Source organism: Syngnathus leptorhynchus, chromosome 4, assembly GCF_054491065.1.
Source record: "Syngnathus leptorhynchus isolate UIUO chromosome 4, UIUO_Slep, whole genome shotgun sequence".
NCBI lineage: Eukaryota > Metazoa > Chordata > Actinopteri > Syngnathiformes > Syngnathidae > Syngnathus > Syngnathus leptorhynchus.
Window position 1 is genome coordinate 13,079,841 of NC_141198.1, and position 25,691 is coordinate 13,105,531.

Below are 25,691 nucleotides of genomic sequence, written 5' to 3' on the forward strand. Positions count from 1 at the left end.
GCCGCTTCTCTACTCGAGTGAGGCAAACGCATGGAGAACGTTGAAGCGAGCCCACCCTTCCATTTATAGAAGTCAACGACCTGCAGCTCTTTGCTTTGCTTTCCTATCAGAACACCTCGAAATCAATTCATTCCAATACAAAAGAAAACACATTTGTTCAACATAGCATCCAATATTGCATTTTATTGTTTGTACAAAAGCAAGGGAAATGCAGATGTATGAGTAACAAAAACATTAAGGCGTCTTTATGTTTTCTCTTGTGGTATTTTCAAAAAAAGTAACAAAAAGTTGTTTTATGTCCACGTGGTCCAGTCTGAGTTTAGATTGACATTTTATTATATGCTGGGTGAGGACCTGACATAAATTGCTTCAAAATTCCTGACTGACTACAAGATTTTATAGTAACGAGAACTCCTAAAACGAAAGTTATTTCACCGGCAACACTCTAATAGTTGCCTTTGATGAAAGAGAGCAAAAAGTACATTGTAATTTTGCAAATGGTGGCCGTGAGGGGTTTAGTCACTGTTAACAATCGATTACAGTGATGACAAGTGAAACTCGACTTTAAATTAAAGCATAAAGACTTATTTGGTAGAAAGGAAGAGAAACGGCGAGATAAAAAGCACCATTGTGGCGTGATCACACGTTTTGTCGACTGGGCAAGGAATCTACAGTGCTGCTGTTTTGGTTAGCAAAAGATTCAAACAGCAGGTGATAATTCAACGTCCGCGTGTGAATAATATCGGAAATCCTGAGAAGCTTATTGGTGGTGAGGTGTTTACTTGCCTTTTGGAGGATAACCCAGCTAACTAACGTCTATTATGGAGAGGGACGGACGGCCACTACAGAGGGAATTATGTTTTGAAGCCACTCTCAAATTAATAACTTACAGCAGCAAGCTTCTTCTTTGATGACTACTCTTGCTGGTTGGTCAAGTCAGCTTATCAAGAATCACTTCAACATAACTTTGGCCTGTCTAGAAGACAGAGATTCACTTCTAGATTTGTTGCATGGGTCTCAGGTTGGGGGACACCTAGATGATGTCCCAAAAAAAAAAAAAAAAAAAGTTAGTCATTTGAATATTTAATCATGTTTCTAAGGATGGACTGACCTCAAAGTCGGTACCAGTGCACCCCTTGATGTCGTCTGGAGTGATTCCCTCCCACACTTCTATAAGAGTCAGCCCTTTAGCCTTATCCACATCAAAGACCGCCTGAGTGAAGAGAAGCAGAAACACCATGACAGGAGGGGGGGTAAAAAAAAGAAAAGAAAAATGTGAGTGTTTTGTTTAATAGATGTACTTGAGGGTGCAAAGGGGTCACAGAACACAAAGCTAGGGGCCACAATTATTTAAGTGACCTTCAAGCTCTCGAAAAAAGAATTCAATCACAAGTGGATGCGGACCAGCCCTTCAAGGTCAACTATCCTGACGTGTGTATGTGCGTGCGGGTGTTTTTGTGTGTGACACTGAGCGTGACGCAGTAGGCAAGCAATTAATTGCTGACAACATGAAACATTTAATCGATGTGTTTTTAATTAAGTGCAAACGACAAGTTGCTAACAACCATCACTGGTTTGCGCAAACACAAAGCTGAGCAAACATCTCGACCCTGCATTCAACAAAGTGATTTTTGTGCGACTTTAAGATAATCAGACTAAATCACGACTACGACGACTAAATCCCAGTCGGAACAAAAGAGGCTCCATCTCAAAGACATCCGACATGGAGGATGTACTGCAAAGGCAAGATGAGAGATTTCACAATAGGAGAGCTGGAGACAAAGTGACCTGGGTCCTGTTGCTTCTCCCAGTGGGGAGTGACAGGCCGAGGCCTCTTCCTCACAAAGCCTGTCACGGATCAGCTCATTAGATTCACACACACACACGTACGTGGCGGGTGGCTGACATCTCACTCCAAAATAAAAGACAGATGGAAGGGCATAGGGAGTAGGAGGATACGTAGACACGGGCACAGACACACGTCACTACATGTGACGCAAGCGTTCTCAGTCAATATTGGCTGGAGAAAAAACCAAAACAAAACAGCTTTTGTACATGACAGAGTAAAAATAAAACAAATAAAAAGACTTTATTTTGATAAAATGATTTTATCAAAATTTTTATATTTCTAACTGTTTTATCTATTTTTAAAATTTTTATATTTCTACATGTGTCACAGTTTTTTCCCCCAAATCACCTTACTAAATGTTACTAAAAATGCTGTTGGCAGTTATAACTAATATTATTAAAGTACTGATTCCCATGTAGAAATTTGACAAGCTCTATCTTTTAAGTGTAGTTTGATCCAAAATTTCCCATTGAACACAAAGAGAATTTCAATTTGGTTGCGAGATAATTACTGTCATTGCCGTAAAGGCTAATCATTTTGAGTGAACATTTGAATAATTCATTAGTGAATAAATTCCTTTTTTTTTTTTTTTTCCCAAAAGAGAACCTTTTCCGAATAATCGAGATGTTAGCACACGTGATAGAAAGTGTGCCATTGAAGAAGTGCACGGTGACCAAATGAGGTGATTTTATTTTATTTTATTAGTTTAATGCCAGATTCTTTCAACTTAAATTGAATTAACACTAAAAGTCCAAGTGGCCAAATCCAATGTAGCACCGATATCCGATATTCTGTCAATTCCCTTTTCATGGCTGTTTACCCAAACGGAGCACATGAAACAACCAATATTCTCATCCGCCCAAACCACATGGAGGAAAATCCACAAAGAAAAACCTCCGAGCAGCAACAATAACACAAATATCAAATATTATATTCATTTTATTTTGCTTGGAATGAATATGCTAAGACAGCTAAACCGCATTTAGGTCACATTTCATTGTAGTTTATTGTAATTATTTATTCTAATTAAAACTGTGTCACTTAAACTGCGCAGTGAGAATTCAACCAAAAATCAAGCCTTTGGAAAACCTTAACCACAAAAAATAAAAGGTTCCTGCTCTCGTTTTGGGACAACACCTTTTATATACGGTACAGTGTGACAGAGTACAAAGGAAGTAGAACATTAACTACATTTACAAGGAGTTATCTCTCCTGTCTGAGTTCGAGCAGAGAGACCCGACCAAAGTAAGACACAATAAAAACAGGTCGAGCATTATGATGCTCATTAAAGGCATCATTTGCCATGTTTATAGCCTTTCATTTCCTACAGCTGATAGGGGTCAGGCCATTTCCTCAGATAATTATCTCCAAAACTGTAACTCTGTTATTTACTTGCCTTTTTTTGCCCCCACGTTTGCGCAGATTATTTCTCTGTGTCAAACCAAGAAGCGTATTGAGTTTGAAATGATATCCTCCACAAGCTACCAATGGCAAAAGGTCGACTTCCTTCTCAGCACTCTGCCGTGGCAAGAATTCGACTCAATTTGATTGCTAGACATAGGTTGGCTGAGGTAGTTGAGGTCAAAAGCCCAAACTATTACACTTGTTACATTGTTCAGCCCTCAGTGTGATTTTAACCGTTCTTTTGACTTCCAGGACTTTGGCTTGGAAGTCATTACAGGAGTTCAGCTCAGTTAGTATCCACAATCTTGACTGTGAGAGGATGATAAAAAATATGCATGCACTTTCATTGCTAGTTTAGTCCTACTGTTCTATTTCAAAATAAGAACTTCATCCATGTTAGAGCCCGGGGCGAACTCGAACCATTTTGATATTCACAGGAAATTTGAAATGGTTCAAAAGTCAAATCCTCATATGCAGTACATGGTGCACGGAAAGTCTCAATATTCTTAATGCCGTGTTTAAACAATGGTTAACTTCTTTTTACTCTTGTGGCGGTTAAAAACGTTAAAGATGAATTATGTACATTTCCATTATTACAAGGAACGAAAACAGACTTCATCGGAATAAATTGGAACGGACGGCATTTGACCTTAAAGATTCCACAGTGGCAAAAGACACACTAAGAGAATGTCTGACAAGTGGTTTGACAGATCGAGAAAAGCAGTAGGAGACCAAATAAGGAAGGCAAGGAGGAAGCGGCGGCACCATACTGGCAAGGGGTAGGAGAAACAGATTTAACCTTTATGGACAGAAAACGTCTCGCTGGGAGATTTTGTGCAATTATAGATCTCATCGGTCGAGCCCGTTGTCTGGTCCGTTTATCGACATATAAGTTCCAAAGAGGCCAAACACAGCACGGTAACGTGATTTGAGCAAGAGAACTTAAAGATTCACAAAGTACAGTACTGCCGCAGCTGTTTAAAGGGCTTTTTTCCTTTTACTTCAGAAACATGTGTTCTCATTGCTGTAGAAATTGTTGCACCCTGCAGCTGATTCCCCAAAATTGCTTACTTAAGTTTTAACGACTGGATTCTGCAGGCTTTTTCTGCAATTGAGAGTCGTTTTGCCTCGGTCCACAATCGCGGTGGAGAGAGGATGATGAAAAACATTCATGCACTTTCAAAGCTTCACTCCCTTGGAGGACATTTGGCTGTCTTTAGTGAATGTCAAAGATTTATCTTCAGACTGAACTGCAGAAGATGTGAAGGAGCCCGGACAGAAAGATCTACAATGTCCAAGTATGAATTTCAATTCTCTGGACAGCAGATTGGCTTGCAGTGGACACCAACTCTCATTTTATTTTATATAGGTAGTTCTCCCATGATATAATGTTAATAAATATTTTATTTTGTTTTTCCCTAGGTGATTCTCACATAAAGGAGAGGATAAATATTGAATTTCCTCAAATTGTTGCCTCCCAGTTTTGATGTTTGGGAACCCTTCGCATTACACGTGGATTTAAAGCCTGTGCATATGACTTCAATCAGTCATATTTCAGCAGGAGCAATAACATGTCAGGCTTGAGGTAGGGATAAGGTCTTCAATAAATGACATAATGAGACAAGCCATGCCCCAGTGTGAAAATGAAAACACTAAAACAAAATCAATAACTAGCCTCCAAAGAGACTAATTGGTACTAATTGAATCAAAGTCATATCCGTCCACCCCGAGTGCATCACAGTAATCATTCAACTTGTTTTTATACAAGTGTGTGCGCGCGTGCATGTGTCGAGAGTCGCTTATTACCAATGGGTAATGATGTTATCCATCAGCGGAAGCTCTGATGTATCAGTGATAAAGCCTTAATTGCATGGATAATATATTTACAGTGCAACCCCCAAACAATCAAGATTGAATGAGTCCAATTATTTTGAAAAAAAATAAATAAATAAAACAAATGCACAAAAGCGTCTTCAACATCATCTATGGTATATTACTTCAGCAAAACTTCAGCTCAGTATCTGAAGAACAGGGTTAAGAAGGTGACTTTTTTTTTTTTTTTTTTAAATTAACGGATCAATTTTATCAAGCATGGCCTCTTTAGAAAAGCTTTTAGATGCCCACGTCTTGTTTCTAAAATGGATTCATTGAATTTCTATTGCTGTATTTGTTATAAAACATGGAGGATGTTGCTGCATTGAAAACGCCGTTGAACGGAAAATTCTGCCATTGACTTGGTAACATTTGCTGCTCAGTGATGTGGTGAATGAGTCTATTTGGTGCTGAGAGTGAGTTTTGGATTATTTGTCATGGGAAAATGGTCTTTGCGTGAAATTAGAAATAAATAAATAAAGTAAAGGAAGTTGACCAGCATCACACTTTGATTGTATACTGATAATCAAATGAAATAACCACGTACAGTTGTTTTAAATGCTCCAATATTTAAGTGTTTTGTGATCTTACAAACCGCAGTGGTCTACAATATTAAATACACTTTAAAGGAATATAATCTGTCTCATATTTTGATGCCCACTTAGACCAACTATGCTTTAATGTGGGTCCTGATGGGGTTACTTGCAGAGTCATTCATCTATTTGGGTGGTAATTAATGTAAATGGTTTGCAAACCACTGTGTTAAAACATGAAGGAAATGCTGTAATAATCACCAAGTGGAAAAAAAACAACATTTCAGTTCTCGGTTAATTACAGCGCACTACTTGTTCCAGAAGGTTGTTTAACAGTGTGTGTGTGTGTGTGTTAACCAAACAAACACAAACCTTCTCTGTAATGATTCGGTCCACACACTGCTTTCCAGTCAGAGGCAGAAGGCACTTGTCCAATATCTTGTGTTTACCTCCCTGAAAGAAAGAAAGAGACCACAGACCTAAGGTTAAGACGCAACCATTAACCCCGGTCGCTCCTTTACAAAGTGCAACAATAATTTCATAGATGGTTTGACAAGGTATGGATCCAGACAAGCTTTTAATCCCCAGATACCTAAAGCACATATTTGAACGTCCATTACAGTCCACCCACCATTAATCTTTAAGTGGGAGTAGGTCACATGACATAATACACACACACACACACACATATCCACGTGTGCTCCATCATGAATGACAACACCCTTCTGGGCAGTGAGTTTGTGTTCACCTGCTGCACCATCTGGACCGTAGCTGGGCGCCAGACACACTCCGATTATCCCGGCTCAGCGTGTGTTTGCGCGGCATGTTTTTGCTGCCCTTGCTTTACATTTGCATGAAGTCAAAATTGTACTCGGAGTCGCCCGTGGCGGCGGTACCACTCTGACTAATCAGCTCTTGACCCCAATTTATTTTAGTATTTGAATTAGCTAAAGACAAATGAGCAGCGAACTGGTATGCACGCTGAGCCTGTTCTGCTTAAAAGCCATTAAGCAAACCATTAGGAGAATTACCATTAATCAGTCAGAAGGCTCAGTCATTAGTGCGGGAAGTAGACGCAGAGGGCACAGAGAAAAACCAGGGAACGCACACATATGCTCAAATGACACAAACCTTGGCTGAGTGCTCCATGGTGACCACCACCTTGGTTCCGGCGCTGGCCACCAAGTCCATGGCTCCACCCATTCCCTTCACCATCTTGCCCTAAAATTGCAAGATCAATATTGACGAGTCGGTCGAGTCCCTTTTAAACTTGTCATCATTACAAAAAATTTAAAATGTTTCCGGCAATATTCTTATGTGCTGCACAGTTCAAGAAACTCAGAGGAAAAGTAGAAAACAAATTAGTTCGTCACAAGCTTCAATTAAGATAAACCACAATTTTACAGAACTTTTAATATAAGGTCTCGCCAATAACAAAAGAGTTGTTGTATTCCCTGCATGTTATCTTAAATAAAGAAGCTGCAGCTTTAGAGACATATGCCATTATTTGTCGCCAATGTGAAATAACGTTTTTGTATTTTGGCAGAAATGTCAGCTGAAGCCATGAGAACATGAGAGCATCGCAATCGGTGCCAGAGGGACACCAGTGAATGTAAATTGATGAAAACAATGACGAACACAAAAGTAGTGCTCGTAGTTCTAAAGCGGCTGTCCAAAGTTAAATTAACACAATCCGCCAATCCACCTTGCAAAAATCCTCAAAATCTGACCAAAAAAAAAAAGTCAGTTTGGGCAATAACATCCGCTGACAATGTTAAGACTCATCTGAGCTAAGAAACAAATGTTTTCAACAAAAAGAACATTTGAGGGAAAGAAAGTTTGCAATGGCAGGACTAAATCCAATCAAAAAATAATAATAATCTGTGAGGTGAGGGCCGTGCTCAGGAGACATCCTGGCAATCTGATATGTTTGAGTGCTTTTGCCAGGAAGAGTGGGCAACTATTGCCAAGTCAAGACGGGCCATGCTGATAAGACTCCTACACAACACACTGATTGAGGGCTCTCATTAAATCTAAAGGTGCTTCATAAAGTATTGAGTTTTCCGATGTACGCCTTCCTGCAACCAACTTAGTACGCATATTAATTTTCCCAGATGCATTTTTTTTCCCTATTAGATTGTTCAAATGTTCTCATCTAAAATTATTTGGATTGCAACATGAAGGACAAATAAACAAAAGTTTCGCAGAAGAGCCGTGAATTTAAGAAGGCCCCATTGTTACTTACGTATCAGATCAACAAATGAATATCATAAGTTAGAGAATATGACATTCCGAATGAACTAACCCGGCAACCTTAACCGGGCTGTCAGTTGAGTAAAACATTTCTTTTTGCTCGACGTGCCTCAGTGTCCCCGGTGACATGCAGATATTGCCACGGGGTGACGACTGAGTAACTGAATTAAAATCCCATTTGCTCATCAATCATGCGAAGAGGCTTCTTTGCTTTACTCTCTGCTCGATAACCGGGGGGGATATATACTATATATGCCGAGTGTTGTGAATCAGAAGGATCCAGACTGCCTCTGGGGAGGCCAGCTGGGTAGGGAAGATATCAACCCAAAGCAGTGCGAGGGCGGCGAGAGGAGCGCAGGGGGGGGGAAGTTTGATTTAATTGAATATACTGTCACGCATCATCTTATAAAAAAGCTGTAATGAGTCCTCAAACTACTTTCATGGAGAAAAAAAAAAAAAATCCACTTTGAGCTTTAAGTATCTAACACAGATATAAACCCTGAACCTTTAGTCACACCTCTGCTTTTTTATTTCACGCGCAGCGGCTTTTCATCGGCTATTTCGGCAGGAAACGGTGTCTTTTTTTTTGTTTTTTTTGTTTCTACGCGATCGATGCTAATGCATTTTCTGACATTCACAAAGCTCGCTAATGTCCGCACAGGCCCTCGGGGGATGACCACGTCTGACCTGATACTCGCCAAGTCTGACTTGTGTGATGATGAGTGTGAGCCAGACACCTGCGAGCGAGCGAGCGAGCGTACCCTCCACAGTGACCCGAGCTGTTGTGCACGCGGACAAACGTCAATATTGATACTGAGTTTGGCTTCTTCTGATCTTCGGCTTTGCATCTGCTTATCTTGTAGGCTTTGGGTTTATTTGATCTCGATCTGTATGCGTGCTCACGTGTATATGACTCAGGCGGGGATAACTGGGTCAAATTTGAGCATTTTAAATCGCCCGCTTTTGATCGAAGTCTTCAAAAGGTCCGATGTCTTTGAAAGATTATTGTGAAAGCATATCCTGTGACGTGGTCGCGTGTTAAGACCATTCTACTTCCTGATCTACTCTGGAACGAACAATGAACAGTGAGAAGCACTAATTGTAAATGTGAAACATTTCAATATTCGCAATCCTAAAATCAAGTTGCAAGTTTTTCCAAACGCGCCACTGAGGATTTTCTCATAATGTGTCTTTTTCATGTCGTAATACTCGCCTTGCTCTTTAAATTAATCCTTGCCAGCGGCAGCTAGTGCTAGTTAAATAGGCGTTAAGGGAAAACGTTAGCAGCTTAATGGCCTTTTCCAAAGCGAGAGATAATGTGGGGGGGACTGTAGGAGGCTGGATCTGTGGCGTCGTAGCCAGATTACAAGAGACATACGGAATGATGTTCAAGTACTGCTGGGATGGCGCCGATCAGGACAAGAGAGAGACAGAGATGACATTGAAGTCAGGCAATGCTCACTCAAGTGGTTTTTTTTTTATTTATTTTTTAAGAAAGCTACAACCAAAGCTTTTCATTTTAAGCAGTGAAGCATCAGCAACGGAAAATACTCTCCAAACATGGAGCATTTGATGTTTGCATCACCATGGCAACTTGTTTGTACACTGTGAGAGAAAAAAAAAAAAGATTCCTTTTCCAATCCAATAGTTGCCACTTGCCCAGCCACTACTTTTCGTTTCCATTCAACATGTCTGACAATCTCCCGTGCCTGAGCCTGACATAAAAGAGTCTCCATTTAATCACATAGTGAAAGACTGCAGCAAGCCTTGCTTACACAGTTGATTAATGGATGAAAAGCGAGGATTTGGAATTATTACCAATTTGTTTCAAACAGAGGACAATGCCAGCAAAGCAACAATCCCAGTGGGATTCAATAAGCTTTGCTTTTTTTTTTTCTCGTTTGTGAGTTATACTACTTCCAATTATTCCTGCCTTGAAATGAGTTATGCAATGGCTTTTGATTAAAAGCCAATCAGACCTGTGTAAACAATTTTGCTTCAAGATGAGCCATGGTTAATTCTACTGCCATCCACAATGGAACAAAGCACACACAATTAAGACGACCACTTAATATGCACATGAACTGACAGGTAATCTTTTAAGCGGCTCCATTTTGTAGCAGAAAAAAAAATAGGGTAGGATTTATTTATATTATCGTTCATTTTACACCTACAGTTCTCTGCCTGGGGTTTAACTTCTTAATGGCATTTGCCCGTTCATTTTGGCATTTGTCCATTCACAAATGCATCACTGGCCAAATTCAGCCACACAGTCAGCTGTACGGAGGTCGCGACCCAGGTTTCATCTAAATGGCTGTGCTCAACTCAATAGTCAACTGAGTAAAAACCAAAATATTCTATTTCAAATTCAAAAACTCAGCATATGGAAGTCCAGTATTGAGGAGGGTATGACAGACATCTTCATTTTGTATAAACACCTGGGTGCAGGTCCCCCAAATTTAGAATCGTTTTTTTTCCCGGCCCTAAAAGCTCAATAAGAACCAAGCAAATCCTTAACTGTAGTCCACTCTAGTGCACTGTCTGAAACCTTTGTTGATCCAGATGTTTTAGCCTGAGTGGAGATGTAAAAGCATTTCAAAGCCCTCAACTGGAAAATGTTTATCTGCATTTGCATATTGAAAGCGTTCCAAATCGAAATCGCGTACAGAGCGCAGCATCCCCGACTCCTACGTTAAAACATTTCCAATTTCACGCTATGCACCCATTTTTAGATGGTGAATAATTTTCATTATCAGAGACGGAGGGGATTGTAATTCTCTTCATCTATCCTTTCAAAGGGAGGGGGGCATAATCAGGATTGAGGCGTAGGTGAGGACGGTGGTGTGGTGTGTGCGAGCGAGCGGTCCAGAACCAGTATGGCTTACTAAGACAACTGCTACGTAAAACCTCCACTGCAAACCCAGCATAGTCAAGTGCCGAGTTAATTCAAGATGGCCACAAACAAACAAACACAACGCGAGAGGTTAATAGAAAATAAAAGAACCCTCTATCTTGGCCATTGAGGACAGCTGCATCCCGAAATGAAACATGTACACTTCAGTCAAGCAAAAAACTGCAATGTGCCGGGGGGGACGTTTGTGTCGAGTCCCGCCCCCTCAACATTCTGTACAAGCTTTTAATGGGTTCTTGACCTTCGTAATCACAGAGGGAAGGCTGCGGCTGCCGTGGTCCAGGGACCAATTGACCTGATCAAACATCTTGCTAGAATCCCATCCCCAGCCATAAGCGCCTCCAGAAAAGAACAATCGCCGTGTTCTGATCGGGGTAATGACAACCTTCAAACTACCGCGCATAAAATAGACCCAATGGTGAAGTAAAATCATGTGTACCCTGGAACAACAAGAAACCATTATCAAATAGGAGGTACGGAAAAAAAACGACTTTCTTCTTCGCCCAGGCAGCAGCTCGGCGCTGCCAGGAACATGTAATTCTTCCTCAAATAGGCCTGTCATTTTGGAAGTGAACCACTTGAGTCTGCAAAGTCAGGCTGCTCACGCTTGTTTTGGGCTGAATGAATATGACAGAGAGAGGGGATATGAGATTTCATCCTTTTAAGTATTGAAATTCTTGCTTCAAATGGGACATTTGGGAAGAAATGAACACAAGGCATGCCCAGCAATTACAATAACCACCACCATATAGAACGACATTATGAGTTCAGCGCAAACCACTCATGAGGATGAACTGGGCGGTGGGGTTAAGTCATGAATTTGTTATGACAACATCCTGTTTCATGAAGGATAATCGACATTGCAATTTTCTCAGCGGTGAACTGAACACTGACTCAAAAAATACTCGTATGCAGATTCTCATCAAAATTGAATGACTTCTTTCTTGATCAATTCTGTTTTGTGGAATGGGTAGTGTATTTTCTAACTATCTTTCCATCGATGTTTTTGACCCAAGGGAGGTCATAAAAAAATGTAAGCTAGTATTTACGAGCTACACCGACGACAGCATCGGTGCCATTCTATGAAATTGAATCCAATAAGGTTGCCAGTGCGAGTTCAAACAGACTGACGACATTTGAGTTGCTGCCAACTGACAAGAAATAAACTTACCGGGATCATCCAATTGGCTAGGTCTCCATACTTTGAAACTTGCATGGCTCCGAGCATCGTCAAGTTGATGTGGCCCCTGAAGAGAAAAGACAGCTGTCATCGTTTGAGTCGGGACTCTTGAGTAAGACGATGATTTTACATCTCTGCTACTGTCATCCATTTAAAATGTGGACGAATCAAAGTAAGCTTTGAATGAATTTTTTTTTTTTTTTTTAGCTACACAGGCCAGAATCTTTATGATGAACATTTAAACTACTTACGATAAAGACTTTGTCAAAAAATTACCATCATTTTCTGTATCAATTAAGCACCAAGGTAGTTCTTGACATTCACATTTTATTTTTTATTTAGGAGCCTTGTTTAAGTTGTGTTGGACCTTATGCCTGACCACACCGCAACCCTTTGTGAGTCAGGCGATAAAAATGAATCTTTCTTTTAGTTACTCCTTCCAAACATCCATAAATCTTGCACAAAGGCTAAGACCGAGGTTCATTGTGTGGTCGTTGCCTGTGTGACAGGAAAGTGCTATTTATGAGCATTATTGGATTTCCACGGGGTGGACGTGCGCGCGCACACACACACACACACACACACACACACACACACACACACACACACACACACACACACACACCACAACTGATGTGTATGCAGGTGGGCAATGGCAGACAGCCGACAGATCAATAGTAACCAAGGTATTTGGGAATATTGGCTAGGCTGTCGTATATTGCATTTGTTAAAGATGCTGTTTGTAAATAGGCTGCCTTGGGAAATGACATTGAAGCTTGCGTGTTTAGCAAACGGGCTGCAGTTCAAACACATACTTTGAAGAGAATATTGAGATTATGCACAAGAAGAACTAAGCAGTAAAGTTACCATACGTCATGCATATGAGGTTGTCAGAACTTTTTGAGCGTTACCCTCGGATCATGGCAAATGATTCATCGCTGGAGAAGTAGGCAGCTCCGGGAAGCACTGTAACAGTCTCCTTTCCTACAGAGCATTGAAACAACTCTCAACTCCAGTAGAAAACTTCACCAAATGAATTTATGTTGAAAAAAAAAAAATCAATGACATGAATTTGTATTCGTGTTATTTAGTTTGTGCTTTATTTTTGTAAGGCATCGATTCAGCTTGGGCACATATCGATCGGGCTCACCTGCATTAATCAGGTCTGCGTCGACATCAGCGTCAGTTGGGTATGGGCCCTGCAAAGATTAAAAAAAAAAAAAAAAGAAGCACTGGGATTTGATAATTGTGCACACAAAGTGACTCAGAGGATTGCATTTTTCTCGCTTGACGAGACTTTGCTTTTTGACGGGGAGAGAGTAATGCATCACTTGTTCAAAACTGGCACGCATAATTAAGACATTTTGACAAATCAGGCATTGCCATGGACGCCTACACTCTCCTGTCAAAAATTGATTGGCGAGTCATTCCATCTCAGCGGCAGCTTTCTTTTCTCTGGTCTCAAGAGTCAATAATGATTTTGAAAATAAAAAGGAAGAAAATTAGTCTCGCCACCACAGTGTGTTCACTAAATTGAAAAACATTATTATCAAGCACTAAAAACTTACCAGTCCTAAAATTCCATTTTCGCTTTGCAGATGCACAGTGATGTCTGGCTTAATAAAATTGCTGGCCAACATTGGAATGCCAATACCGAGGTTAGCTGGTCAACATTTTGTTAAGGATCAGACAAATGACCATTAAAAATAAGTAGATTGGATGTTTACTCCCAGTGCCATAATCTGGCAACCCTCCCTGTTCTGCACCCTCAGCTCGGATGGGATTTAGAAGAGTTAGTCTTCCATTTGCGGCTTTTCTTATAAGAGCCAAATTGTTTCCAGGAAATAAGAAGCATGATAGCAACCCTGATTAGTTTCCATACAGCACAGCTTTCCATTCGATTGAACTGTCAGGGAAAAAGGATACCATACATCCCATCTTCAAACTCCAAAGCTGCACGACGAATGATCCTTTCACGGACAATATCGGAATCCTTTTTTGGTTTGGGCTTCTCCTCTTGGGGTTTCTTTATTGTGCGTTTCTGGAAACAGTCAAAGGTTGATAATGTCATGTGTCTACAGATAAAATGACGGTATTGTCAACCACACATAATAGACATCATGCAAATGTCATTATCACATAAGTGACATCATTTTTGTTCCAATCTGGTAAATCAGAGTCGCTTCAAACTCGTGTTTTTTTTTTTTTTTTTACCTCGATTCTTTTTTCATAGCTACCACCCTGGACAACCCTGTGAACGTAGATGCTGGGGATGTGGATGTCTTCTGCGGCAAAAGTACCGACGTCCACCACTTCTTCTACCTAAAAAGAAGAAACCAGGAACAGTAGCATCAACTAATACGTATGATGTATTTTGGAACACTTAGAAAAAAAAACAACACATGACAATGACGTCACTCGTGTGCCTGAAGCAAGTTTGTCCAGAGACCAACTTTGCAACTGCATCACACCACATTTTGATCATCAACAGAGAACTCATGTGGGCAGGAGTGAGTTCAAGGTCTTTTCTATCCAACTAACAAGACCCAGCAGAGACAATGATTTGAGGCGAGGTGGGTCATCGTGATACAGGTCCAGGCACGAATGCACCTGCTCCTTTCTCCTTAGATAACAATGTCAGAAAAGGAGTCTCCACAAGTATACTGGGGGGGGGGGGGCATCACGCTGTTGACATTTAATCTGCACGAGCATCTAAAAAGTTGTGCTGAGATTCCCTGCAGGCCATGTGTTGAACATGGCTTTTAGTTTTAAAGTCAACATAAAGAGAGGGGGGAAAACGCCACTGGTAGTTTTTTTATTTTTGCTTTTTGAAGAAAGCAGATTTTCCGTCAACAAGAATGATTTGCTCCTTTCTGAAGATTGTTTGGTGAACAGACTTTAAGCTGAGGATGGAAACCAATCACAAAGGAGCAAATGGGGACTTATGCATGACATTACATAATTTCCCCCCCCCCACACACACACATACACACAATATCCAGTACTTGCCTGTGTAACGTGGTGTAACCTATTTATTCCATTTACATGAGGGGCAAGCAGCCGTTGGAGCAAATTGAATTAAATCGCTTTTTATTTCGACTTCCTCCCTCAGCACGGCGCTGACTGAGAAGAGTCAGCGGTTGAGAGTGGATCTTGGTGTTGTCATGGATACGCATATGTGAGGAAGCCCAATACCATCATCTTTGTCCCTTCTCTTTTGATCGGGATATGTTAAATGTGACACTCGGCCGTGAAAATCGGGCCATGCAAGATGAGATTGGTGGTGGTGGTGGTGAACCGATAGCGAGGTCCCACACATCCTCCCACGTCTATCCGATAAGCTCGATCCTTCTTTTGTGAGATGGCCGATTTGCATAGATGCCTTCATCAAGCAAAACCGAACTGAAAATTTAAGATGACTTTAAAATAGGGCAGACAGGGAAACATTGTTAAATGACAATTTAGTCATCAATAGGAAAATGCTGTCACCCCTGTTCAAAAGTAATCATTTGAGGTATGTTTTTTTCCTTCACTTTTGCAAACCTGACATTTCCTGGGCTATATTTTCAATTAGCCAACCAAGGCTAAGGCACAACACAATACAAAGCTCATCAAATTTGAATAAGAGTGTCCTAAAAAAAGAAAGCAAAACAAAAAAAAACACCCTTTCATCTGCTTGAATGGTGTTCACAGACATAGTTCAGACAGCAGCTTTACAAACACATGGAATGGTAATTTAAAAAAAAAATGGCATGATAAACACAGATGAGCAACAACAAACACACAAAAAGAAAAAAACCCACAAAGGCAAATGAGCAGGTGTGCAGAGGGAGCAAAAACAAGGCACACAACGCATTGATATTCCTGTATGTGTACGTCAATTTTCACATCAATGAGAGCAGAACAAGGCGAGCTAGCAGGGATGCTGTGGGAATCAAAGTGTCCTCCAGAGATGCTTTCTAGAGTTTCGGTGTGAGGGATTTATTTATTTATTTTTGAGGGCGTGGGGGTTTGTTAGGTTACTTGCACATATGCTAAAAAATAGATTCACATTCACAATAATAGTGAACATATTTTTACACATTTAATAAAGGTTTGATGCTAACAGTATCTAATAGTAAAATCTGGGTTTAATTAAAAAAAAAAATAGAAATAATAAAGATTATCGTCGATGGAGCATAGTTGTTGTTATACCATAAAACTTTCTTTGCACAAAATAAATAAAAAATGAACAAACTTGCGTGCATATTTTTGATAGCTGAATGGTGACTTCGACAATGTGCATTTAAATCTAATGCTTTCCCACACAGAAGGGTGAAGTGGTAAAACTCCAAGGATGTCACAAGTTTTGCTTCAACTTCACTCAAATGAGAAGAGAGCACCACAAACAAAAATGTTCCATCTTGACATCCTTGCCGTGATGCCGACGCACCTTTTCGTGTGAGCTCATGACATGCACACCACATTTAAAAAAAAAAAAAAAAAAGTGCTCGTGCTTACTTTTAAGGCGCTCAAGAGTCACACTGATCCGCTGCTTTGACTTTTATGGCAGACAATATATCCTAAGTTCAATATACATTATTTGCAGGTTCTCTTTTGCTATGAATCACACTGGACAGATTTATGACCAGCCTTACTGAGATGCAACATGTTATTGGGGTAGGAAAAGTGATGGTGTGGCTCAAGGCGACAAGCGGATGAGGGGGACTGCGACACCACACTCTCATTATCCCCATGTATTTATAGAGCCTCCGTATGGATGTCTACGTGCGGGCAATCGGCCACGGCCTTGCTGTCACTTTTAGGGGGGCTCGGCGCCAACTCTCTCCCCCTGCCCGGAACTGACAACGCAATGGATTTGTTTCCTCTCTGATTTCCAATATCCAAAGGAATAGAAGAAAATATTACAGAACCCCCAAATTACATGCTTCTAATCAGATTCATTGCTAATTAAAATCAATGATGGAATTTAGACAAAAATAAATACTGCTAGCAACTGTACATGCGGTGTTTTGTCACATTTTACAATCTGGAGGTTGAACCCAGCAACAGCTAAACTTCTTAAGTCTTACAGTACCAGCGGTCAAACATTGCATTATCTCTGGTTTCTAAGGTACTGAAATATTCAATAGAGCTAGCAAGAGTTTTATTTATTTCACTTCTAGGGCATTTTTTTTTTTTTTTTTTTTTTTGCTGAAGCTGGGGTCCCTTTAGGCATACATGTTATAAAAAGTCAAACAAAGAAAAAAAAAAAGGGAGAAAAATACATGGGAAAATTTTGGATGAATTCCAGTTCTTACATTTGAATTCTGAGGTCTCACCACTTCAAAACACAAAAGGGTAACATTTAGTTCAAGATGATGGAACTTTGCACCAAAACTCCCAACATGTTTTGTGTAAATGTGCTACTTCAAGCATTTAGTTGGGGCATACGTATGTTAAACTAAAGTATTTCTTTTGGCTCTCGTTATCTTCCTATTATCTTTTTTTTTTTTTTTTTTTTCATCATTCAAAGGTACAGGTCATTTTTGCATCAATGCCTTGAGAAACAAAACAAAAAAAAAACAACAACAACAAAAAAAAGTCGAGGAGCGGAGCTCCACTGGACCATGTTCTCATGCTTACCTAAATAAACATGATAAGAATTTGCAGAACGTACCAAGGCATTCATTAGACTTCTTGAACCCACAAAGATTCATTCTGAACAATAAATAGTAAAAATTTGCTGAAAATGTTTACTGTGATGAATCGATAATTCAATGTGATTTATTTGAAATGAGAATGCTTTAAACTTCTTTTAAGATGCTCATGCAATATTGTGTAGAATGGCGCAGCCGCATAGCAGAGTTCTGCATGGATGTCGTTCAAGTGCCTGCATGCCTACAGTCTCATAATAATGGTTGTGAACACAAATATATTGCTTATCCGTGATCAACAAAAGGATTCAGTTGAATCCGTTTGCGATGACAGATGTGTGCGGAGAGTGAAAAGCACTGTTTCAATATGGAGTCCTATCAAGCACTAGGACTTTTTCAGTGTACCTTTGATAAGGGAATAACTAGACCAGCTGGATGCCGTGATACATTCAACAATTGAATGGCAGCCCTTGGTTGCCAAGCAACCATGGAAAGAGCTAGGTGGAATTTGTCAATTTTCAAACTGCTTTGTTTTATCGGATGTATTCTTTTTTTTTTTCTTTCATTTAAATTCATTATGTACCATACCAAAAAAAATCATTGCTTTGTCTATTACTAAAGTGACTAAAGCAACAGTTGAAGTTGAATAAAGTTGTGCTTGCAAAATGAATACACCTTTGAGGAGAAATTTGGATCGAGTAACAAAATATTTACGGTTGCATGTCACGCATACAGAATGACAGCAAAACACATGCTTTTAAAAAAAAAAAAAAAAAAATCGACAAAATGTGCTAGTTTTCTTCTGCAGCTTCGACTAGCATAATATGACCGTGGTGGCAATACAGCCGATTTACGGCTACTACATTTATTTTCAGGTAGATGCTAAACATAAATGCAATTTGAACAAGCCTTGCAATGACAAATTGCGCAATATGCGCACGACATAATTTGTATTTTGTTTAACTTAACGTTTGAATAAAGCATGAGTATAAAGCGTGAAGAATGTGCAAGCACACAGTTCTTGGAATTATTACTGTTCCCTGTCAGACCTTGTTAAGAGCAGTATGGCAGGTGTATCCCGGATGTGGGATTTAAATCTCGCCCACAAGATGTCAAATCCTTCTCCTCAGAGTTTCCTCTAGTCTGACTGATTTTTATTTTTTTTCCTCAAAGGTGCTTTACCAACATTAAATCTGCTCTCATTATGTTAGCTCCATTTACAAGCCAGTCTAATGTAATGATGCAAGGCAATACTGATAAAACAAGTCATAAATCCTTATGGTGTTTATGTTTGGACAAAAAAAAGCTTGTCACAACTGTTGTTCCCTTCATGCAATCGGGATACGTTTTTCCTTCTGGGTTTCCGCTAAAGTCCAGCTTTTGAATTCTGAATTGTGCAGCTGTTTTGGTGGAAGTCATTCAAAAGTAACACAAAAGTAGTTTAACACATGACAACTCAGAAACAGCAATTATTATTAGAATTAGCTAGTGATACATAACAGCTGGCTTTCACAGCTTTTGACAGCACTAACCTCTTCATCGCCGCTTTTCAAACTACTGGGTCAACCGAGACAATCAAACATTCGAAGCCAACAGTTCTCTTCTTTTTTTTTTTTTGTCCCTCTCTCCCTCACTCGTGCTGTCTTTCTCACTCAGAAATACATTGTCATTCATGTCACTAGCATCGCCATCACAACTTCAGCAGACATTAACACATTTTTTTGGCACCACTGCTGTTGTTCTCTTATTATTATATCAGCATGGAAGAACAACACCGGGCTGTTTCTTTTGGGCAAGTGTAGCGTCGACTTCCCGAGCACCACTCATACTCCATCCTTGGCTGCCATCAAGGTCACTGTGATGCTGCTGTCACAAAACTAATTAGCTCCACCATTAGTACTGCGGGCTTATCGACAGCGGTGTGGTGTTGAAATAAACCTTTTAGTGGCATTGAAATTACTGATCGGTATCAAAAGCAGGGAGGCATGACTGTCTAGACTGTATTTACAAAAAGGATGGATTCATTTTCAGCTTGCGATTTAGATTTTTCACACAGCAAAGAGACTCAGCAGGTGCCTACAGAATATGGGAGGTGTGAAGCTGAGAATGCATGGAAAAGGACACCCAAATAAAGGTTGCCTTTCACATTTCCTCGCTGTCAAATGGCAGATAAGTGGATAACCAGACACCAGATTGAAACGAGATGTGACACGAACCCCAACGACCCGATACTATAAATGAGCCGAGGGGGCAGGTCACTGGAGATATTAAATCTTCCGATACTTCTGCAATATCTGAGAGTTACACAAGTAGAGGAATAAAAAAGAAAGGACCCTTTGTCCTCTGTAGGTGGTTAGATGTGATGACTGTGGCGTGCCAGTGCTGCTTTATGGTGTTGCTTGACTTTCTCTCACAGGAAGAGGATACATGTAGGAATTTTTAACTCCAATTCTCAAAAGAACGTGTTTTTAATAGTGATCTTGATATATACAAAAGTATACAAGTGCTGTCTATAGTGCACTAAAAAAATAACAACATTGATATGTAAATTTTTTTGTGGCTAAATACACAAGACAGGTCTTGGTGCTCCATTGAGAGCCTTTACGCTATTAAGCGGTCTTGTACCTACATGAATTTAAAAAAAAATGTTGCATAGCATGTATGACTTGGATTTACAGCATGACTTTAACATTAATGACATATATCATATTGAACAGCCCATGTTTTCACACTATCATTGATTTACCGCCGGCGTACGTAGGTCAATGATATTTCTCGAGAGTCAGGCTCGCATTGGCGGGGTTCAGATCATGTATGTATAGCGTTGGAATCAATTATGGAGACGTATGCTCCACTCATTAGATGACCATAATATGAACGCAGCGCATTAAAATGTCATAAAGGTTGAATTCAGCTGTGGAGTTTTGAAAAGGGAACACTAAAAGATGACCACTGCAAGCTCCGTAAGGCTATTTGAACGTGACGTGCAATAAAAGACAACTTACCTCAACTATTGTGGTTTTGGCTGCCTTGCACATGGGCTGGTTGAAGTTTCGAGCAGTTTTCCTATGACAATCAAATCAAATGAATCATTTCCAAACGACAATGGCCCAATTAAAGCATTTTCATGTCGTTAACTGCAAGACATTGCTCTCCTGTGGTTGAAGGTGGTACCACAGACCTTTTTGTGTGGTAAAACCAGTCATTTGTAATCAGGTGGTTCAGAAGAACCTCAGCAAAGCAATCAGCTGGTATAGAAGTAAAGGTTACGGTGTAATTGGTGATTCTGAATGACGCTTTGTTGCAATTTTATTTTAAAACATGTTTAATTGAAGTGCTAAATCATTCCCCGACCTTATCTTAGCTTCCTAAATGGTTCAGCATGTCAACCTTGATTACAGATCATCGCTATTGCGGTCCTAAATTGTACTGATTTAATTCAGTCGCAGAAGCTGCTCTGGCCTAGGTCTGAATGAACAGTTTGCAAAGACAAAATAATAAGAGAAGGACTCAGAGAATTTTGTCCTCTATTCACCTACAAAATGAGTGGATTACTACTTGGATCTGAAAAGGTAAAATAAGGTGAAGTGCCATCGGGATTCGGAATTGCTTCAGCACAGTCATTTATAATCATAATTGAACAGCTCGGTTTCACGATATTTCTCATGTTGCCTTCACATTTCAGTGAATTGAGATTTATTGAGAATTGAGATATACAAGTATGTACTAGTTAAGTTTGCTGTCAATGCTAAAAAATAAAATAGAAGTGGAATCACGTTCAAATAAAAACATAGTTACATATAACTCTATATACATTGGGCACATATTTCAATGTTGTTGTTTTTTTTCTCTCCATTCAATGGGGATGGTTACCTGAACACAATGTTTCCAGCCCTGTCAGCTTTCCATGCCTTGATTAGAGCAAAGTCTCCAATGATGGCCTTCTCCATGATGTAGTGTCTGCCATTAAACTCCTGCACCTGTATAAAAATAGACAAAGATGCTATATGGAGCAGAGCAACAGTATGGACAACTAAAGTAGTCAAATAATGCAGAATAACTACAAAACCAAATACATAGTCATTTGCTTGCTTTTATTTTTGTGAGAACAAACAAGACGGGGAGTAAACAAGGAAGCAACAATGAACTAAAACACTTTTGGGGGGGGGGGCATCTCCACTCTAAAAGTCATCATCTGTTCACCACAATTCTACCACACAAAACATATTTCTGCAAGACTTGAATGAGTGAAATTAACAATTGTACCTCTCTTTTTTCACTAGCAATGGCGATACTCCCGTCCTTGTTGTACTTTATAGGAGAGCCTCCTTGCTGGATCAGCGTGCCGTAGCCAGTCGCGGTGAAAAAGGCAGGAATCCCAGCCCCTCCGGCTCGGATTCTCTCCGCTAAGGTGCCCTGTGGTGGAAAAGTGGCAAGATAGAAAAAAAAAATTGACAATTGCTAAGATCTCATAACAACGCAACGGCACTCTGGAGAGTTGTTGCCTTCCACCAAGTTGTAATAATTGTCAAAACATGAACTCAAAGTATGTTTTCCTGACCAACCTGTGGAGTAAGTTCCACCTCCAACTCCCCAGATAAATACTGTCGTTCAAACTCGGCATTCTCCCCGACGTAGGAGGAGATCATCCTTTTGATCTGCTTGGTCTGAAGAAGCAGGCCGAGTCCAAAGTTATCCACACTGAGGGGGGAGAAAATGAATTTTATATTCACTTTGACATTGCAAAGCACTCATAGATGCACACTTGCAGTCAGAACTCGACTCGGGAAAAGTAAATAGCAAAGAGTGGTGCTCTGGGATTATTACTCAATAAATGTTTTATGACTCAATACTTTAGAGGCCGTTCTAAGAAATCTAATTTATGGTCATTTAATAACAAAGGATGGGTGGAGAAATAAATTGTGTCAAACACAAGATAAATAAATTCCACACAATACTGGATGCAGAAATTTTTTCTCAGGCTTCTTATGGTGAATCTGTATATTTGTGTGAAAATATTATATTCATACAAATGCATACAAATACTATGTAGGTGAGATTTATTAGGACTAAGGTTAAAAAAATTCTGAAGATATGCTGCCACCTAGTGGTTTAAGATGTGACGCATCAATTTCCTGAATAAGTAATGTAAGTGAATTTTGAGAAACTTTCAAAAAGTCAAATACAATAAATACCTACAATTATAAATAACTAAAAATATTACTCCAATTTGAAATTTACAAGTGCATTGCAATATGTTGAACTTTGTGCAATAATTCACTTCAGTAGTGAAACTCAATGTATAGATTCATTCAAATTCATTAGTTACTAAAGAAAGGATGTAGGGAAATGAGTTGGAATTTCTCTTGCAAATTTTTTTTTCCTTTTTAATACATTCATGATGTGCACTTTATTTTAATCGAACAAGTGAACTAAACCCATCCATCCGTTTTCAACACTGCTTATCCAGACACAATGCAGAAATAAAATGGGATAAAGGAAGGCTATTTAGAAATCAATATTAGTCTTGCGGGGCTCTATTTTTCACAATGTATAAGAGAGTCTTATTCTCGAACTTTTCCTTTCATGGCCCCCACCATCATGCATCATGCACAATGATGAAGGCATTTAAATGTAGATAACAGCAGCTGACTGGCAACAGACCAGCTGACCCTGTGGAAAAAGTACTGCTCTCAGTATTGGTACAACAACACAGCCCCCCCCCTTCCCCCCACATTCACAATTTGTATTGAAAAGGCTTTCCAATATTTACAAGAAACGTCTCTGCACATGTGCATGAATGTTTTGTATCGCCTACCCTGCATTGTTGCTGACTGCAGTAAGACCTTTCACACCGGTCTTCAGTAAACTGGTGATGAGATTCTCTGGGATGCCACATAATCCAAAACCTGTGTTAAGCAAAAAAAAAAACACAAGCATACGTTTGCCGTCTTGCAACTTCAAGGTCAAATTCCGGCACCATGTTAGAATCAGTAAGCTTTTCAATCTGAGTATTCAGTGTGTTGTAACATATTGTTCAAAAGTTGATTTTACATGATAAAATATGAACACAAAGTGGGATTTTTATGATAGTAATTGAGAGCTATGCAAATCTAGATACAGGATACAATTTGGTCCTCCTTTTTAACAGTCTTTTATTTTCATAATCCTACACTGTGCCATGCTGATTTCTCTCCGTGTGGTCATTGCTGAATGCAGGTGGGGACAATGGAAATATTTTTATAGCTGTCTCAGCTGACTTCACTATAAATACAAGCTGTGGTGTTATAAATATAAATGTGTGTGTTGAGTGGATACTATTCAAGTGCAGAACAAAAGCACTAAGTAAGCAAAATGACACATTATAGTCGATTTTTGTTGACACTGCCATTTAGAACTAAAATTCAGATTGGCATACAAACACCGGTTTGGCTCTAGCTTTTAATGAGGTTGTCAGTCTCTGCTTGCAAATAAATTATATAGAATGTCTGGAATAGGGTTGGAACAGGAAAACAAACAAAATGACAAAACCAGAAAAAAAAAACACGTTTGCTGACAAAATACAATAAAAAAAATTGTGGATAAAAGACTTGCAAATATGCTTCATTTAGCATTTACCTCCAACAAGTACAGTCGCCCCATTTGGGATGTCTTTGACTGCCTCTGTAGGATCAGAATAGAACTTTGAACTTCTCTGGCTGGAGGTCGAAAAGTAGCAACTACACGTCTGTAAACACCCGAAAAAAAGCACAGATTCAAACCAATACAGTCAAACTTCAGATAGGCGTATATCTTGAAAATAAAGGACAGATTAGCTTTTGAGAATGTATGATGTCAAGAAACTGAATCAACCCAGCCATGGTGCTGAAAAATAATAATGCTTGTTTTGTGGAAAGAGCTGTTTGCACAACCAACTAAGTGGAGGACGAGCAAAGTTAGTGAACACAACCAGCAATAAAAGGATGATAGCTTTACTAATGCTTCATTCATGAGTACCTGTCAATAAGTATACTTGTGACAATACTGTATAGAATCGTGAGCAAGGAATGATGTACAGTACTAAAAATCCCAATACATTGGTTTACATTGAAAAGTACTGTTTTGATTCATAACTCATTCACCTTGTTTTCCTTGTTCTTTTTTAAAAGGCGACGCCCATGCTACGTTTGTTGAATCAGATGCCTGGCATAACACTAGTTGATATAAATAGCATTCAAAGTTAATGCTTGGAAATTAATTTGGGGCAATGGAGGTGAATTATGCAAGCCCCTGTGACCTCCACTAGTAGAAAATTTTGTGTCACTACATTGTGCTTATTTTTATACTCATTTCATTCCAGTAAACATTGCATGAGTGACAGGATCAAATTAACCAGTACCCACCAAAAGAATGATTAAAAGCAACACGACACAAATAAATGGGCAAATGTGTTTGTTATGACCTTCTCCACGAAGTTCTAACCATTGTGCAGCAAAAACATGACAGCCAAATACCAACCTTGCTCAATGAACGCTTATCGAAGTTTAACGTGGTTTTGCATGGACCAGTGAGGTATTTAAAAGTGTCCGCTCGACATATGGCTTTGAATGCCATGGTAATACACAAGCACCGGACGGCAGCGGAGAGAAAGACGGCTGTAGAAACAAGAGACAGCTGTTAGCATCCTGCTTATAGCTTTAGCTAAGTTAAAAGCCAACGCTGCAATCGCATTGGTTGGATTCAAGGGGATGGTAACCTGATGCATTCATGGTAATCGGAATTAATATTGTTTGAAGTTATATTTATTATTGATCGTATTTTGAATAAACGACACAATTGTCGAATCAGGTTTGGTAGCCTAGACCAGCCTAGTTGATATTATAACGTTTTTTTTGTTTTGTTTTTGAATGATGTATAAAAAAACACAACAGAGGTATTGAACATTGCGTGCGTGCGTGCGTGCGTGCGTGCGTGCGTGCGTGCGTGCGTGCGTGCGTTCGTGCGTGCGTGCGTGCGTGCGTGCGTGCGTGCGTTCGTGCGTTCGTGCGTGCGTGCGTGCGTGTATTCACTTATC

At 39.7% G+C, this 25,691-nt stretch overlaps 1 protein-coding gene across 1 annotated transcript; it reads right to left on the reverse strand.

The window, feature by feature from the left end:
* Positions 1–163: 163 nt before the first annotated feature.
* oxct1a (3-oxoacid CoA transferase 1a) lies at positions 164–25,410 on the reverse strand. Its single transcript, XM_085909650.1, has 17 exons — positions 25,136–25,410; positions 24,257–24,365; positions 23,457–23,547; positions 22,204–22,339; positions 21,905–22,054; positions 21,512–21,618; positions 20,644–20,704; positions 14,217–14,324; positions 13,929–14,043; positions 13,571–13,665; positions 13,153–13,201; positions 12,914–12,986; positions 11,994–12,069; positions 6,790–6,879; positions 6,031–6,111; positions 1,112–1,213; positions 164–1,033 (listed from the first exon to the last, which is right to left on the reverse strand). Exons 1-17 carry the CDS (start codon positions 25,229–25,231, stop codon positions 998–1,000), a joined length of 1,575 nt encoding a protein of 524 aa, XP_085765776.1. The 5' UTR covers positions 25,232–25,410; the 3' UTR covers positions 164–997.
* Between the last annotated feature and the right edge of the window lie 281 nt (positions 25,411–25,691).